This window comes from Epinephelus lanceolatus, chromosome 1, assembly GCF_041903045.1.
Source record: "Epinephelus lanceolatus isolate andai-2023 chromosome 1, ASM4190304v1, whole genome shotgun sequence".
Classification (NCBI taxonomy): Eukaryota; Metazoa; Chordata; class Actinopteri; order Perciformes; family Serranidae; genus Epinephelus; species Epinephelus lanceolatus.
The window spans coordinates 11,766,139-11,783,826 of record NC_135734.1 but is presented as its reverse complement, the minus strand read 5'-3'; the positions used below and the strand labels follow the sequence as shown (position 1 = coordinate 11,783,826).

The following is a 17,688-nucleotide window of genomic DNA, read 5'->3' as shown; positions in this document are numbered from 1 at the left end:
CAAAAGCTCATCTGCTGGAGAAATGTGCTGTGCTTATTACTGTGTAGTCAGTGTGTGTGTGTGTGTGTGTGTGTGTGTTTAAGTTGTGCTGTGTATTCATGTACAGTAGGGGATATACAGTACAGGCCAAAAGTTTGGACACACCTTCTCATTCAATGCGTTTTCTTTATTTTCATGACTATTTACATTGTAGATTCTCACTGAAGGCATCAAAACTATGAATGAACACATGTGGAGTTATGTACTTAACAAAAAAAGGTGAAATAACTGAAAACATGTTTTATATTCTAGTTTCTTCAAAATAGCCACCCTTTGCTCTGATTACTGCTTTGCACACTCTTGGCATTCTCTCCATGAGCTTCAAGAGGTAGTCACCTGAAATGGTTTCCACTTCACAGGTGTGCCTTATCAGGGTTAATTAGTGGAATTTCTTGCTTTATCAATGGGGTTGGGACCATCAGTTGTGTTGTGCAGAAGTCAGGTTAATACACAGCCGACAGCCCTATTGGACAACTGTTAAAATTCATATTATGGCAAGAACCAATCAGCTAACTAAAGAAAAACCAGTGGCCATCATTACTTTAAGAAATGAAGGTCAGTCAGTCCGGAAAATTGCAAAAACTTTAAATGTGTCCCCAAGTGGAGTCGCAAAAACCATCAAGCGCTACAACGAAACTGGCACACATGAGGACCGACCCAGGAAAGGAAGACCAAGAGTCACCTCTGCTTCTGAGGATAAGTTCATCCGAGTCACCAGCCTCAGAAATCGCAAGTTAACAGCAGCTCAGATCAGAGACCAGATGAATGCCACACAGAGTTCTAGCAGCAGACCCATCTCTAGAACAACTGTTAAGAGGAGACTGCACCAATCAGGCCTTCATGGTCAAATAGCTGCTAGGAAACCACTGCTAAGGAGAGGCAACAAGCAGAAGAGATTTGTTTGGGCCAAGAAACACAAGGAATGGACATTAGACCAGTGGAAATCTGTGCTTTGGTCTGATGAGTCCAAATTTGAGATCTTTGGTTCCAACCGCCGTGTCTTTGTGAGACGCAGAAAAGGTGAACGGATGGATTCCACATGCCTGGTTCCCACTGTGAAGCATGGAGGAGGAGGTGTGATGGTGTGGGGGTGTTTTGCTGGTGACACTGTTGGGGATTTATTCAAAATTGAAGGCACACTGAACCAGCATGGCTACCACAGCATCCTGCAGCGACATGCCATCCCATCCGGTTTGCGTTTAGTTGGACGATCATTTATTTTTCAACAGGACAATGACCCCAAACACACCTCCAGGCTGTGTAAGGGCTATTTGACCAAGAAGGAGAGTGATGGAGTGCTGCGGCAGATGACCTGGCCTCCACAGTCACCGGACCTGAACCCAATCAAGATGGTTTGGGGTGAGCTGGACCGCAGAGTGAAGGCAAAGGGGCCAACAAGTGCTAAACACCTCTGGGAACTCCTTCAAGACTGTTGGAAAACCATTTCAGGTGACTACCTCTTGAAGCTCATCGAGAGAATGCCAAGAGTGTGCAAAGCAGTAATCAGAGCAAAGGGTGGCTATTTTGAAGAAACTAGAATATAAAACATGTTTTCAGTTATTTCACCTTTTTTTGTTAAGTACATAACTCCACATGTGTTCATTCATAGTTTTGATGCCTTCAGTGAGAATCTACAATGTAAATAGTCATGAAAATAAAGAAAACGCATTGAATGAGAAGGTGTGTCCAAACTTTTGGCCTGTACTGTATATGACACTGAACTGATTTAATAAGCTACAGATGTACTGTGAACATACAGTATGTACTGGTTAGATCTATAATGTTTACTGTGCTAAAGCAAGAGCACAATTCTGGGTTCAGAGTTGGGAGGGACACAAAGCTGTGGTGGAATATGTCACAGTGTGGTCATTAATAACTTGCTCTGAATAATTCTAAAATATGTACAAACATACAAAAAGACAAACCGTACGTTTCTGCTAGCTGTTAATTTGTGTTATTTGCTTATATTATGTATATTCACCATGTTCTCACTTGCAACTCGTTAAATATGGCAGCTTGGTCAGTGGCCTGTTGACATTTTAGGTACCCTTTCAGCTTAAAGGTCAATGTGCCAATTTCCTCTTGTTACACGCCACACTTTAGACTCAAAAAGAAGTTATCCCTCTAAATCATATGACCCACTCTCAGTGTGTGGCAGTGTATTTATCTGCAGACACTCTGCTCTCTGACTGTATTTTCTTATATGCTGTGCACAGGATGTTTATGGGCGTGTACCCCCACAGCGCTCAGGTGAGGTCAGGGCTTTATAAAAAGGTAGTGCCCAGATGCCAGATGGTAAAGAGCACGCATCAAGTGACACAACGCCGAAAAAACGTGAATACAGCAGGGCAAAACGCCAAACAAGACTGAATTCAGGGACGGCTTTTACCGTCACTTTTGCTGGTGAGCGTCTTTATAAACAGCAATCTATAATCCTGCATTATAGGGCTGCCCCCTAATAGCTGACCAAATGTTAGTCTGCAAGATTATATAGATATAGGCCTATATTAATGAAGCTTCATTAGTATGGTTTTATATGTCTCTGTAATATAGCACAGTGTTAACAATGTTACTTATACTATTCTTTCTCAGACCTTGAACTCAAACCATGGTGTTGCCTCGCCCAAAATATATAATTCATTAATCAAATTAATATCATTAACATGTGTGCGACCAGTGCACTAATGGCCCTCAATGACGACTATTGGTCGACTAGGAAAACTCTGCATCGAGGGCAGCCCTTCTGCATTATATACTTTTACGTATGTACGTTCACAAGTATGTCACATGAAACGTTTGTCACATGACATTAACTACGTTAAACTCAATGCTGACTCTCAACATTGACTTTTGGTCTCACACAGGACACAAACAGTGGCCTCCTGGGTGGAAGTCCGGTGTGTGTTTGCTATGTCATTGCCACAGATCTGTTTACACTGAAGTTAGCTCAAAGCCAGGTGTGTCTCACACAGACGCTAAAGGGTAACTTGTGACTTGTGTTAGTATCACACCCCGAGTTTCAACAACCAAGCTGCTTTATGTGACACCCGAGGGATGAGAACAGGTAAGTATGTTTTTGTGTATGTGTGGGTGTTTGTGTGTAGAAATTAGCTAGAATTAACAGATGTTACTTTTGCAAAAATCATGGGTTTAATACTGTGTCACATTTTGGTGAGAGATAGCACCCTGTTCCTTCCTCTTGTAATAATAGTTCTCACATTTTAAATGGGTTATTACTGTGAATTGAAATCACAGTTATATGTTTTACTGTATATGTAAAGCCTAAAGTGAGGAGAAAGAACAGAGAACGATGGCAGGATTTTGAACAAATGTTATCCTTGCTTTTACATTGCTATGAAAAGTAGTTTGTGATTTACTCCCAACATTGTGTTGCCTGCTTCTCCCCTGATTATTTTTTACAGTATCCAAGCCAGCAAGGCTTTTATGTTTGGTTCATACAGTGCCCATGTTCATCATATTGAGGGAGCATGTTACACAGTGTAACAGTGTGGCTGATGGTGTGTTTTTAATAGTTTTTGGATGACAATGGAGCTTTATGGCAATTGCACACACATCATATATCTGAGATGGAACATGGACAGCGTCTCAAATTACATTCTTAAAATGTTAATGTGTTATTCCCATATTTTCTTTAATCATGAGGATATTTTATTCATTATCTCTGTAATAGAAATGTGGGAAACGCCCGCTGCAGCCTAATTCCTCACAGAAAATCCCCAAACACTGCAAACACCATTATTTGAGCTGTCAGTTAAAATGAAACAACACCTCCCTCATCACTTTGTTGCACATTGGTGTCTGTTGTTGCAGTCAGTTAGTATACAAGCAGGTGACCAGGTCAAAAATGTAATTGGATTTTTAGATTCAACTGGCACATGTGTGATTATCAAGCCTTTTATTCATTTGTGCATGAAAAACACTTCAACTTATAACTCCCCAAGCTGAGGAGTATAATTAAAGCTGTAATAAACATCTGTACAATTCCTTTCTCCAACCTATATGAAGTTCACTCCACTTGCAAATCCATTATTGCACTCTGCAGCATATTAAAGCCAAGCTTTTTTGGTCTGCATATTGTTCCTGTTTCCAGTAGTCAATTTCAGCCACCTCTCTGATCCATATCCAGGCTATATCATCCATTGTGAAGTGAGTTTTGTTCCAAACTGATAAGCAGGAGGGTTAGTACAATAATCCTGTACTCCAGCTTAAAGATCTAAAAATGCTCCATGATGTTCATTTCCAGCTCCGCTGGAAACACATTAGTGTTATGAAGGTCTGCGTATACGCATCCCTGAAAGACTGTTTAAAGAAAATGTTCATGCCTGGTGAATTTTGAAAGGAGGATAAACCAATTTTAGTCTAAGGGCGACCCCTTCACGGCTGCGGCTCATTCTCAGTGGGTCTGCCTGCACACACTGCTCTCACTCTGTAGTTTAAAAATGTATACTCTGTCCTCATTAACCCCACTTTTCCCATGGTGTAATTCTGCATACCCGCTCTTGCTCTGACATCAAAGCATTCTGAATGAAAGAGAAGACAAATATTCATATTAAGGCAGTTATAGAAATTTAGATATACACTATATGTAGGGGTGTAGTGCTGCTGGAGCACACCAGAATGGCACTTTGTTACTTTTTGTCAAAGTGATAATAAACAGAATATTCACGGTTTGCATTATCCGGTTGAAATTCATATACATGTTTTTAAAGTGCTTGAAAATTCAATCAGTGCTGAACTGTATGTCATGCAAGAGAGCCAATAAAAGCAACTGGAATGGTCAAAGTTATACTGACATCTAAGGTGTGTTGACTGATTCATGACATCAACTTATGCATTGAGTAACATGCATAAAAACATTCCACCTTCAGAGTTGCCAGTAGCTGCCGGCTGTAGCCTTTGAGGGGCAAAGTGAATTCAATTATTATACTTAGTCTATAGCTTCCAACTGTTAAAAAGCAAAGATGAAAAGGCAGCAATACATCCTTTCATGTTGTAGTTACAGTTGACTAATGTACAGTACAGGCCAAAAGTTTGGACACACCTTCTCATTCAATGCGTTTTCTTTATTTTCATGACTATTTCCATTGTAGATTCTCACTGAAGGCATCAAAACTATGAATGAACACATGTGGAGTTATGTACTTAACAAAAAAAGGTGAAATAACTGAAAACATGTTTTATATTCTAGTTTCTTCAAAATAGCCACCCTTTGCTCTGATTACTGCTTTGCACACTCTTGGCATTCTCTCCATGAACTTCAAGAGGTAGTCACCTGAAATGGTTTTCCAACAGTCTTGAAGGAGTTCCCAGAGGTGTTTAGCACTTGTTGGCCCCTTTGCCTTCACTCTGCGGTCCAGCTCACCCCAAACCATCTCGACTGGGTTCAGGTCCTGTGACTGTGGAGGCCAGGTCATCTGCCGCAGCACTCCATCACTCTCCTTCTTGGTCAAATAGCCCTTACACAGCCTGGAGGTGTGTTTGGGGTCATTGTCCTGTTGAAAAATAAATGATCGTCCAACTAAACGCAAACCGGATGGGATGGCATGTCGCTGCAGGATGCTGTGGTAGCCATGCTGGTTCAGTGTGCCTTCAATTTTGAATAAATCCCCAACAGTGTCACCAGCAAAACACCCCCACACCATCACACCTCCTCCTCCATGCTTCACAGTGGGAACCAGGCATGTGGAATCCATCCGTTCACCTTTTCTGCATCTCACAAAGACACGGCGGTTGGAACCAAAGATCTCAAATTTGGACTCATCAGACCAAAGCACAGATTTCCACTGGTCTAATGTCCATTCCTTGTGTTTCTTGGCCCAAACAAATCTCTTCTGCTTGTTGCCTCTCCTTAGCAGTGGTTTCCTAGCAGCTATTTGACCATGAAGGCCTGATTGGCGCAGTCTCCTCTTAACAGTTGTTCTAGAGATGGGTCTGCTGCTAGAACTCTGTGTGGCATTCATCTGGTCTCTGATCTGAGCTGCTGTTAACTTGCGATTTCTGAGGCTGGTGACTCGGATGAACTTATCCTCAGAAGCAGAGGTGACTCTTGGTCTTCCTTTCCTGGGTCGGTCCTCATGTGTGCCAGTTTCGTTGTAGCGCTTGATGGTTTTTGCGACTCCACGTGGGGACACATTTAAAGTTTTTGCAATTTTCCGGACTGACTGACCTTCATTTCTTAAAGTAATGATGGCCACTGGTTTTTCTTTAGTTAGCTGATTGGTTCTTGCCATAATATGAATTTTAACAGTTGTCCAATAGGGCTGTCGGCTGTGTATTAACCTGACTTCTGCACAACACAACTGATGGTCCCAACCCCATTGATAAAGCAAGAAATTCCACTAATTAACCCTGATAAGGCACACCTGTGAAGTGGAAACCATTTCAGGTGACTACCTCTTGAAGCTCATGGAGAGAATGCCAAGAGTGTGCAAAGCAGTAATCAGAGCAAAGGGTGGCTATTTTGAAGAAACTAGAATATAAAACATGTTTTCAGTTATTTCACCTTTTTTTGTAAATATGTATGTAAATAGTCATGAAAATAAAGAAAACACATTGAATGAGAAGGTGTGTCCAAACTTTTGGCCTGTACTGTATGTAAACATCCACCGTAGGAACAGTGGTGACGTAACCTTAGAAACAAGCCACAACTGAACCATGCCTGTGCACACATGCACAAGCATCAGTGGTTGAACCCAATTGCCAGGAAAAAATGTTGCCATTGTACATTTCTGCAAACAATGGACACTTTATATTTCTATGGTATTATGCAGCTGATATGTTAAAACTTTATGTTTCAGAAGTGCTGTGGTTCACATGTGGTTTGTTCTAGGCACAACAAACACTTGGCTCTGATTAGGAAGGATCATGTTTTTGCTTAAAATACCTGGGTTTGGTGGTACAGTCCTTCCTGGAATTGAATTGATATCTCAGTAAAAACAATCGTTTTTCATGACACTACGTATCTTAGCTGGAAATGCAGCGAGGTCTAATGAAAAACAACTGCTTTTGTGGCATTATCCCTAGTTGGAAAAACAGCTACTGCTAAAAACACCTACGTTTGGTAGCTAAAAAGCCGCTGGAAACAAAACAATGATTTGCTAAAAAAACCCAACTGGTTTTGTTATTTGTTGGTCTCAAACAGTGTATGTAGTGGTCTACAGCTTCGCAAGTGTCTTGCCAACATGACACGCCATCCACCATCCACTCCACCTTTTGATGACTAAGTCAGCTCATATATACTGCGTCATTTTAGAAAAAGTTGATGTGATACATATGAAACATACAAATAGGACAGTAGAGTATTAATGCATGCCAGGACACCAGCAATGTGCAGGCTTGGGATCTAACCCAACCATATCTTAAAGAAACTTAATCATAACCACAACCTTTTTCCAATTTTAACCACACCATGTAGAGCCGAACTGAAACTGGAACTTCTGGGTCACAAAGGTGAGGAAACCTCATTCAAAATCCCACTCATGTTTCCAGTAACACAAACAACTGAAACCTCACCCTTGGAACACAACCTTTCCTCAGCAGTGTGTGATGTGAACTACTCTTTATGTTTAGATAAGGATGGAACTTTTTTGTTCATGTTCCAGGTTTTGCAGTCTTCGACATATCAACGTTCTTTGTGGCGACAGCGTAGGTGATACACTAAAGCTAAAATCTGCAGCATGACGCCCACATTTTGTGGTTAAACAACACACTTTGGGTAGGACACAAAGCATGGTCGTGGGTGTTTTGATGTCACAGGAAGCTGGTAGATATGTCTCAATAAAAGAGATGCAAAGCACCTGTTTGTTCAAGGAAAGGAAATTTGGCCAACTAGAACAAACTGTTAGACTCATAGAAAGTCAGTTTGGATAGTGATGTATATGTAGTTTGATGTTTCTGCTTCATTCTAACATCACTTCAGATTGAAATGACGCCATTACTTTGGGACAAAGTAGTTATACGGACCTGTCAAACGCCAGTGCTACTTCAGACAAAAATTTGATTCTCCAAAATAAGCTATTTTACTTTGAAAATAAACCAAAAAGATCAACAGTCCATATGCTAGACTATTGATTTGCATCAGATCACATTTGCAAGCCTGATACATTTCTCCATGACAGAAATAACCTCCATGAGGATTCAGCTCCACCCAAAGCATGCTGGTCAATTATCACCTGCTGTGTGCCACGTGATCATGTAGAGCTAGATGAATGGCAACATGCACAGGCGAAACCACAAGGCCAATGCAACATAGCTCAAGGGTCCCTTAAGCAAATCTGATAATTCAATGTGCACAAGAGGGCAAGGGGTTCACAACAGCCTAATGGGTGTTGAGTAATGAGAAGGAGGGTTTCACCAGAACACAGACCTCATCAATAGAGCCTTTTCTTCATCTCGATTCGTATAATACATGTTGATTAAACGCATGAGTGATTCAACTGATGCTCTATGGTGACCCCTCCTATTTGTAAAGGAGACAAATTAAAGTCCTCCATCAAAATGTGATCAATGCCAGAGAGCCTCTGGCTGAAATGGGCACCATGGAATAACGAAGCTATAAGTCAACTTTACTGCATGGTAAATGAATGATGGACGTTTGAAATTGATGATTTCCTGTTAGTTCATTGTGTCTTTTATACTGTATATTAATTTGAGAAATTAACCTCAATTTAACCTTCTTTTGCAGCATTATTTCTTGAATAACATCTGTAGCTCAATTTACAGTATCTTATTTACTTTGTTAATTGAATAATTAATTTCTTCACTGAATCACTGATTGATTGGTGACATACTGAAACTAAAATGGTGGACCAATTTCAACAGACCTAATTAGGATGGGTTATACTCTACACTCATCCAGGTAACTCTAAAACCTAACATGAAATGAATTTAAATTAGTGTGTTAAGGGCCTTCAGAAACATATTTTACATTTCTTTTGAAAATCACACTTTGTTACTTGTGGAATATGAACCATGGATAAGGTCTTAGGCTAAAGTGTGTAGCACCTATTTATATCTAATTTTTAAAAAAAAAAAGACTATGGAAACGCATCGGCATTATACAGTTATTTCCTTTTTATTGAGATCAATATTACTGTAAAAGTACCCTGCTCCGCAGTACTAGTAGTGGTCAGATCTCCAGAGGGTATCTTTAACGTATGTGTGTTATCTATGATTATTCAACATGGCAGCTTTATAGACATTCTTGTCCTGTTGTCACATAATAAACAAGAACTGCATACAAACAAACAGACCAATCAACAAGTAACAATAACATACATAAAAATCTAAATGACTGCATAACTATTTATGGCTTTGTACTTGGAGCTGTTTTTAGCAAACATGGCAGAGGTCTGACAGCATTATCCAGCACTGTACTGATTACAGTATATTTGCCATCTAATATCCCTTATTGAAATGCTTTGTGTAATGTCTTCTATGATAGTTAGGTTCAAGGCAGGCCTTAACAAAGGCATTACTGATACCCTGATATAATTGCTGGCTTTCCCACAGGCCCCCTTTCTTTAAGAAGCTGTGGTATGCTCATTTTAAGCTAGCGTGGAGGTAGTGGTATCTTGGGAAACTAGACAATCCAAGGTATCCATTTGTACCAACCATGTTGTCATAGCTTGACGGGAAAGGAGCTAAATAATGCTCCAAATTTAGGCTAAATTTTGGCGAGGGAACAACTGGCCTGGCCATTTATTTAAAGGGCTCCCTTGAACTCTCACCTCGAGATATCTAAATGAAAATAGGTTCTATGGGTGCCCAGTAGTTTCCCCCAACCTCGAAAGGGCTTGTTCCTCGTGGGTGGCTGTGGCTCAGGAGTTAGAGCACATTGTTCATTAATAGGAGGACTTGCAGTTTGATCCGCGTTTCCTCCAGTCCCCATGTTAAAGTGTCCTTGGGCTACATACTGAACCCCAAATTGAGTGTGTGAATGTTTAACTGATGAGCAGCTGGCACCTTGTGTGATAGTGTTATGGCACATAATTAGGAGGCCTAGGTGTACGGTTAGGGGTGGAGTTAGGAAGCAGGGAGAGGCTGATGTTCCACTTGGGGTATTGGGTAACTCCCCTTCCTAGGAGCTCACACACCTGAAAAGGCGGCAGTTGATTGGAGTCGAAGTTGGCTGCTGGAGACGCCGACAGACTGCCACGCCACATTTCTGCAGAAGATTCTGACAGACATTCAGAAATCTGGAGACAAAATCCGCCAATCCGGGAACGCCACTACACACCTCACCTGATCTGAGGTCGCGTTCAACCCCCTCATGAACTAAAATCACAACAACGCTACTTGTGCTGGCCCCACCTGGCCGTCGACCGGAGGGGACGCCCGAAGCGTCGGGTCAGGGTGGCTGCCTATGGTAGCGGTCGGATCTGATGAAGGATGAGTAACCCATCTACCCCCTAGACAGGTCAGAGATCTACACACATTAGGTAAGTGAGGCATACGTTCAAGTCCAACTGCACACCGCATGGAAATAACGAAGCTTAGTTAAAGGTTACAGTTACCAGCATTAGGAGTGTCAGGTAACGAGTCAGGCATAACGTTAGGTGTCTTGTAACAGATAGCCTTGGCCAACGGTGTGTGAATGGGTGAGTATGACATGTAATGTAACAGCACTTTGTGTGGTCAGAAGACTAGAAAGGTGCTATACGAATGCAAGTTTATGTACCATTTAAAGGTTCTATTCCTTACAAACAGTGTACTCTTTCCAATCAAAGGTGTATATTTGTCTTTTTAAGGAAAAGGACAACCAGCCTGTTTGAAGAACAATGAATCACCTAACATCTATCAACACAATATACATTAAAACAGAATTGCTGTGGGATTCAAAATGGTAGCTGTACCGGCGTTAGGTTTAGGGTTAATTAGTAACATTAACTGGAAAATAAGAAAGCATATCAGTATGCAATTTCATCACTCTCCACATTGACATAGTTTTCAACTACCCTACATGCTGCAAAACCATAATCAAATTCCTAAAAAACAGTTATGGCTTTTGGTGTTGGTGTGCCACACCAAGATTTTCAGTGGCCCCATCTGGCCACCCTTATGACATTTCTGGGAACGCCACTGCTTTGACACTAAGTGAAACTGAATATTTCCATCCCTGCTTTGATGAAGTACACTCCCCTCATTCACATTCAGGATGATATTGCTCACCCTTTCTGAGTGCCACATGCAACACTAAGGCAAAGCCAAAATGCAATATTGCCTGTGATTGGAAGTCTTAAGCAGACAATGGTTTACTTTAACAATAACTTCCTTGTTGAATGGATTCTACATTCTTATTATTTTATCAGTGGAGAAAAATATGTTTGCTCATGGCTAATCTGGTTGAGGTTGCTCCTTTCTAAACTTCTGCTTTCATACTGTCACCTGCCCCAAATACATATGAATAAGGACTTCACAAAGGCAGCTTTGGCATGCATCAAAAGTTCTTAATAAGATACTTTACCTGCAAGGCACCCCATAAGTGACTGCAGCACCAGCAGTTTCCATAGCAACATCATCTTCAATTTTGTAGGGTCAAAGTAGTCTCACATCCAATCACAAATGTATGGAATCCGATTTGCACCTTTCTGGTTTCCCAATCTGCATAAAAAGAAACACATGTGATGAGTAAGGCGGTGAGGTTCTCCTCAGCGGCTTTGTTTCTCCTGCTCAGCATGCTCATTCCACAAGATGTGGGAACACAAAAAGACAGCAGGAATGTACAGCAAAGAGCACAACAATAGTCTTAATTATGGAGTGCATTTATAGCTCATAAACTAAACTTATAACGGTGACTTTATTGCATATTTAATCAACCACCATTTGAAATGTTAGCAATAAAGTCTTTAAGCTTCCCTTTAATCATCAAATCCATGGTGCAACTCCCTTTTCCACTTTCCTAACAGTGGCTCCACAGAAAACAAAAGAAAGGGTTTCAGTACTGGGTGGATGGTGGGCACATGAATATCTCATATATTCAAAAATCTCATATACATTCATTTTCATATCCCAAGCAACTCTGGGGACAGCATTGTTCTTGCTTGAAGCCCCTTAGCTTTTATGCTCACGAAAGTGCAAAGTCAAAAGATGAAAAACGCTGAAACATCTAGAAGAATTTCACAACAGTTGTGTGCTTTTCCCTCAGCACAGACAAAGTCTCCCAGGAGTGGGGATTAAAACTCTAAAGTTTGTTGAGTGTCAGGAAGGTAGCAGGTTTCAGAGTCACAAACCCCAGTGATGGGAAAGAAGCTGAAGGTGTAAATGAGGCTGAGGTGAAGAACAAAAAGTGTTGCGTTAAGAGCTCATTAAAATGCTTCACAATTTTTTGTGTCAAAGAAGAAACTCAAGCATTATGAGATTGTTTTTGTTAAGTACTGACTGATACATGACACAAAGCTTTAGACACATTCATTATCTTCATTTGGTACATGCTGTACCGAGTACAAAAGAAGTTGATGTGTTAGAGACAGCTAAAGTTAAATATTTTGGTGAAATTCGCACCATGGAATGTTTCTTACACAACTGAAATAGATATATAGGTATAAATCAAGAAATAACAATATAACATGTAGGGGTGTAATAATCCATTGAACTAGGTCAATGCATTGATTCAATGATTAATGATCCAATACCATCAATGCAAAGTGAAAACATCGATCCATATCATCATCTGTAGGATACCCTTTTATTTTGAAAGCCTGTGTCACCGTCAAACAGTAGCAGAAAGATGGCAAGCAGCCGAAAGAAAGATGATGAGGATAACATTATTTACTCTGAATAAATATTTTGAAATTCAGAGAAAATATAGGTCAATAGATAAAGCACATGCCGTATGTAAACAATGCCGTTATGAGAATGCGATGTAACGTTACCTGCCTGGCCGAGCATCTCACTCCGCTAACTTCTCACTATAATAACATTAGCTGCTCTGTTTCAACAATGTTCGTCTGAAAAGAAAATGCATACTGAAATTCAACCATGCTGTTCTGTTGGGAGATGCAGTGGCTTAAACCAGTGTTAAGTAAAAAATAATAATGTTACATGTAATTTGTTAGACTATAAGTAGAAGAAAAAATCCGCTAGCCGCTAAGCTAATTTATGCAATGTAAACATGCTTCAGCTAATTATGGATCACTAGCAAAAAAACAACTGTTTTGTCCATGAGCCTTGACAGTTATTACTGAGCTGAATTTTATTCTTTTGTTGAATGATGTTGTTAGTCCACGTTTTATGGCTGTTGGGAGAAGTTTACCTTCAGGGCTTTAAGCCAGATAACCCTGAAGTTTTAGGAAAAAGATAATGGTTTGGGTTAAAATGAAAGCATTTCTTCCAGAAAGGTCTTACTGACAGAAGGCCCTGAAGGTTAACTTATCCCATATGCTATTTCATGTGTGCTATAGTGGAGTCAATTTAAAGTAAACTTCACTGCACTTAAGCGGTTACAGCTACTCACATTATTTACGTGTTGTTAATGGCCAAAAGCCAAACTGTGTTAAATGGGCATATAATATCGTTTCATATCGATCGCAGGCCCCTAAATTGCATCAAATAGAAGTCATGTCATGGCAGGCTTTGTAATATTGGCAAATATTGTATCGTTGTCCAAAGAACTGATATGATATCATATCAGCAGAAGCTCAGTCCATAGGGACTTGGGTTGGGAACCGGAAGGCAGTGCATTCAGTTATGGATGAAATTCACTGTTTGACACAGATAATCAGCTCAAAAATATGGCATTTGGTTGTAAATTTGGATTTAGGAATAAAAAATTAATCAGGTAAATTTCCCAGCTCCCAGCTCAGCCGCCAGAAAAAAAGTTGGCCTTCTGCATTTCTGCAAACCACAGATATACATGACATTTGTGTGTTTTATACATATAATACCGAGGTTTTAGAGTATGAGTATCTTAGCTGACTTTGACATCAGAGATGGAGAGGAGAGTGGATGGTGTGTCATCAGGCGAGACAAATGCAACATATCCTCATCCAACAATTCACATAATATCTCATAAAAATGCACTTGCAACGGTTCGTATAACATTTACCAAATTAGCATCTAACAACTGTCATATAACATATTTTATATAAAGTTAAGTAGCTTAGGTTTAGGCAAGTAAACTTACGTAGGTTAGGTATAGAAAAAGACACGGTGACACGGTAAAATAACTCAAAGCTCACTTAATTTCACATGGGAAATGATTACTGGTCTCCTGGGGGAAAGTCATGTGTTTGATTGACCCATCCACCACCCCAACCTGCCTCTTTATGCAGAGCTTCAGTTTCACTCTTTATACTGCTGTACTTCCTTCTTTATTCCCATCAGCGCATCACAGTATTCTCGATTATGAGGGTTGTATACAAATTCTGGTGCATCATTTGTCGAAGGTATACTCACAAACAATGCACAAGAACAGCCCTACAAATGTAACATATCTGTGGTTTGCGGACATGTAAGCCAACATTTATTTTATCGATTGGGTTGAAATTCCTGTCATATTTAGTGAATCTAAGAAGTACATTTTTCTTAAGGGATGTCAATTTAAGGGTATATGTGATAAGCAATAAATAATGACTGCACAGTAGTTTGGTACGTAGGTCATGAAAAGTCATGCTGCATTGGTTGCCAGCAGTAGCCGATTACTAGTTCCTGTCTGCACTGCAGCTTTAAATATACTGTAGTCATGTGGTTTAAGTTTAATACTGAGGAATCTTCACATTCTAAGGCAAGATCAAAAGCTCTACAGAACATGTTTTAATGTCATTTCCCTCTAACGTTATGGACCTTTATCCTAACTGGACATCACAGAAATGGCTATCACTTTTTAAAAGATTATTTCTTTAGCATTTTGCCTAACAAGATAGTGATAGTGTGAGAAACAGACTGGAAACATGGGGAAAGAGGGTATGACATCCAAGAAAGGCTCCAGGATGTTATTGACCCATGCACATTGAGGTTATGTGGTGTGCCCTTTAACTACGCGGCTACTGGGTGCCCCCCGGCTATCACTTTTAGCTGGCATTCAGGCAAAAACAGCCCTGCAAAAAAACAACATGAGGAACTACATTAGTGTGTTGCGTCAGGTACTCATGAGACCATCTTGGAAGTGCAGTTTGAGTAACAGATCTGTAAATTCCAAAAATGTATTCTGCACCCGTGTGCTCATTGCATGCTAAACATCCTCGTGAAGATGGTGGGACTCAGTCTTGGAAAACACTGTTCTACAGCACCACTGGTTGTCAAAAACTACACAAGGTACATTTAAGTCTCCATTCCCAAGCTGAACATCAAATATCTTTCTAACTTTGGAACCAGTTTAATAGGACTTTGGTTAAAAGGGGTAGTTGAGTAAAGCGGGATGTAAATAGGGCACAGTGAAGGGAGGATTTATCCAGTTTGCCAGCAACTCTGAGGGAAGAATACAGAAGAAGTTGGAGGAAATGTCAGAAGTTGCCTCTGGAAAAGCTGCACTGATGTAAGAATTAAAGCAATACATAGTATAGTAGTAGAGAAGTGAAATCTACCTTTTGCAGAGCTCCTCTAGGAAACAAGCAGCTTTAATCTAACGTCTCCTGGGTGAAAATATATTTAGAGTTGAGCCATGTTCGACACAAACCTCTCAAAAATTACAACTATTTGTGTAATTTTGCCATTACAGAGAAGCACAGAAGAATCTCTGTCATCCCACCCCTGCTGTGATTCAACATCGACAGCACAAAGTTTTTAAAAAACAGCGAGAAAGAGTGGAACAAAACCACAGAAAAATACATACAAAAAGGCGCCCGAAACTGCCACGTTCTCATTAATCTCAGATTCTCTACCTTCCAGCTCTGTCTCCTGTCTCCACCTACAGAAACAAGGCCTTTTATCTGCATAAATCATATGGAGGGTTGTCAGAGTCTGTCTTGGGTACATCAATGGTGCAAGGCTTTGCCTTACTCCTAGACAGCAGTTTTATGCATATTAAAGTGTGTCTTATGAAAGCACCGAGCCCTGTGCCTATTAGGCTAATGCCTGTTTTGTCTGCTGTGATGGGTTCCTTTTAAAATGTCACATCAGCGTTAATTTGATAGATGAAATTATTACAAAACATTTAAGTATGATGCACAGGAGCATGACAGGCAAAATAGCAGAGTTCTGTTTTGGCGACACTGCTAAGTATACAGTGTATTCAATTGACAATATGAACACTATAACAGAAAGTATACAGTAGGAATGTTACCTTGTGCAATTAAAGCTACCTAACAACAAGACAAAATGTCCTGCAATAATGGCACTTCTGAGAGCAACAAAAATGTAAGTCTTGCTGCCAACCCAGCACAATAATCCGTACAATGATCTGCCATATTGCTCAGTGCACCACATCCCAAAATTCCAAATGCATTTACACTGAGAATGACATGGACATGATTTTGTATAAAAGCAAGAACAGACAAAATGCAAGTTGTCATTGCAATAACATCACTTCCACAGAGGGTCTTTCCTCTTTCCAAATAATAATTGTCAAGTTAAAGCTTCCCTGATCAATATTTTTTATCAAATTAGAAAGGACCGACTCTCTGTCGGTTTGTACGTCCGTTGCATATCTCCAGTACTGTTTATCTGAACTACATCACACTTTGCGGGTATACTGGGGGACCCAAAGAAGTACATGTCTAAATTTGATGTAATTTGGACACCTGACATGAAAAACTTTGAATAAACAAATGAACAGTGCTCTGTGCAGCAGCAGGGGCAGGCCTTTAGGGCCCTGCAGACTGAGTCGAGCATGTCGTCCATGGCAGGCATTTACAGGTTCATTGACTGCAATTCAATTTTGCTAGGTGCTGGATAAACTATCATTACAACCAAACTCATCCTCACTTCCCGAAGTCAATAAGCATGAGGAGGCAGCCTACAGAAACAGCGCCACCCTGCCATTGCATCTCAAACTGTGTAAGTTTGTCATGCAGGTGTATTGCTCAGGAACCAAAGAAGCACCATGTCGAGCGTGAATTTGTATGAGCAGTTCTCGAGGAAGCAGCAGCTGCACCCTAACAAAGGCCAAGCAATCAGCCCAACAGGCATGATTTGAACAGACAATGCACTAGCATTAACAATTCCAAAATTGAGTACGCGTAAAGTAAAAGGAGTTCCTCACAGTGAGTTATCACCTGAAGCTGCAGTTCCCCTCATCTCTGCAGAGTGTTCAATCACACCAACCCAATCTCAAGAAACATTTTGGCATTGTGCAATCCTGCAAACCAAGAATATGCTACATTTGAAAGTTATTGTGTAGCAAAACATTGAAGCTTTACGTTTCAACGTTGCTGTGGTTAATGTGTGGATTGGTCAAACCTCAAAAATCACTTGGTTACGGTTAAAAAATGATAATGTTTTGCCTTAAAGAAGCTGTGCGGAACTTTTTACCATTAATAAAACTGTCCCTAGTTCGTATCACCTCCCCTTGAAGATCTGCATATTTATTTGAACCCAACAGCAACAAAAAAGCCTTTCTCTATATGGCTATTTAGCGTAGACTCGCGCGGGTCGGACACAGCAGAAGTCAGCAAACCAGAATACGGCACCCAAGGTGGAAATGATTCTACTCGCCCGCAGCGGCCCACAGTCATTAAACCACAGAAGAAGAAG

The 17,688-nt window shown here is 40.5% G+C and overlaps 1 protein-coding gene across 2 annotated transcripts in view; it reads right to left on the bottom strand.

The window, feature by feature from the left end:
• Window positions 1–17,688, bottom strand: part of cntn4 (contactin 4) — a 216,130-nt gene that overhangs the window by 178,865 nt on the left and 19,577 nt on the right. For both annotated transcript variants that reach the window (XM_033626983.2, XM_033626984.2), the window contains exon 2: window positions 11,525–11,661. In XM_033626983.2, the coding sequence (XP_033482874.1) occupies window positions 11,525–11,579 (55 nt within the window). In that variant the 5' untranslated portion in view covers window positions 11,580–11,661. The remainder of the gene's footprint in view (window positions 1–11,524; window positions 11,662–17,688) is intronic.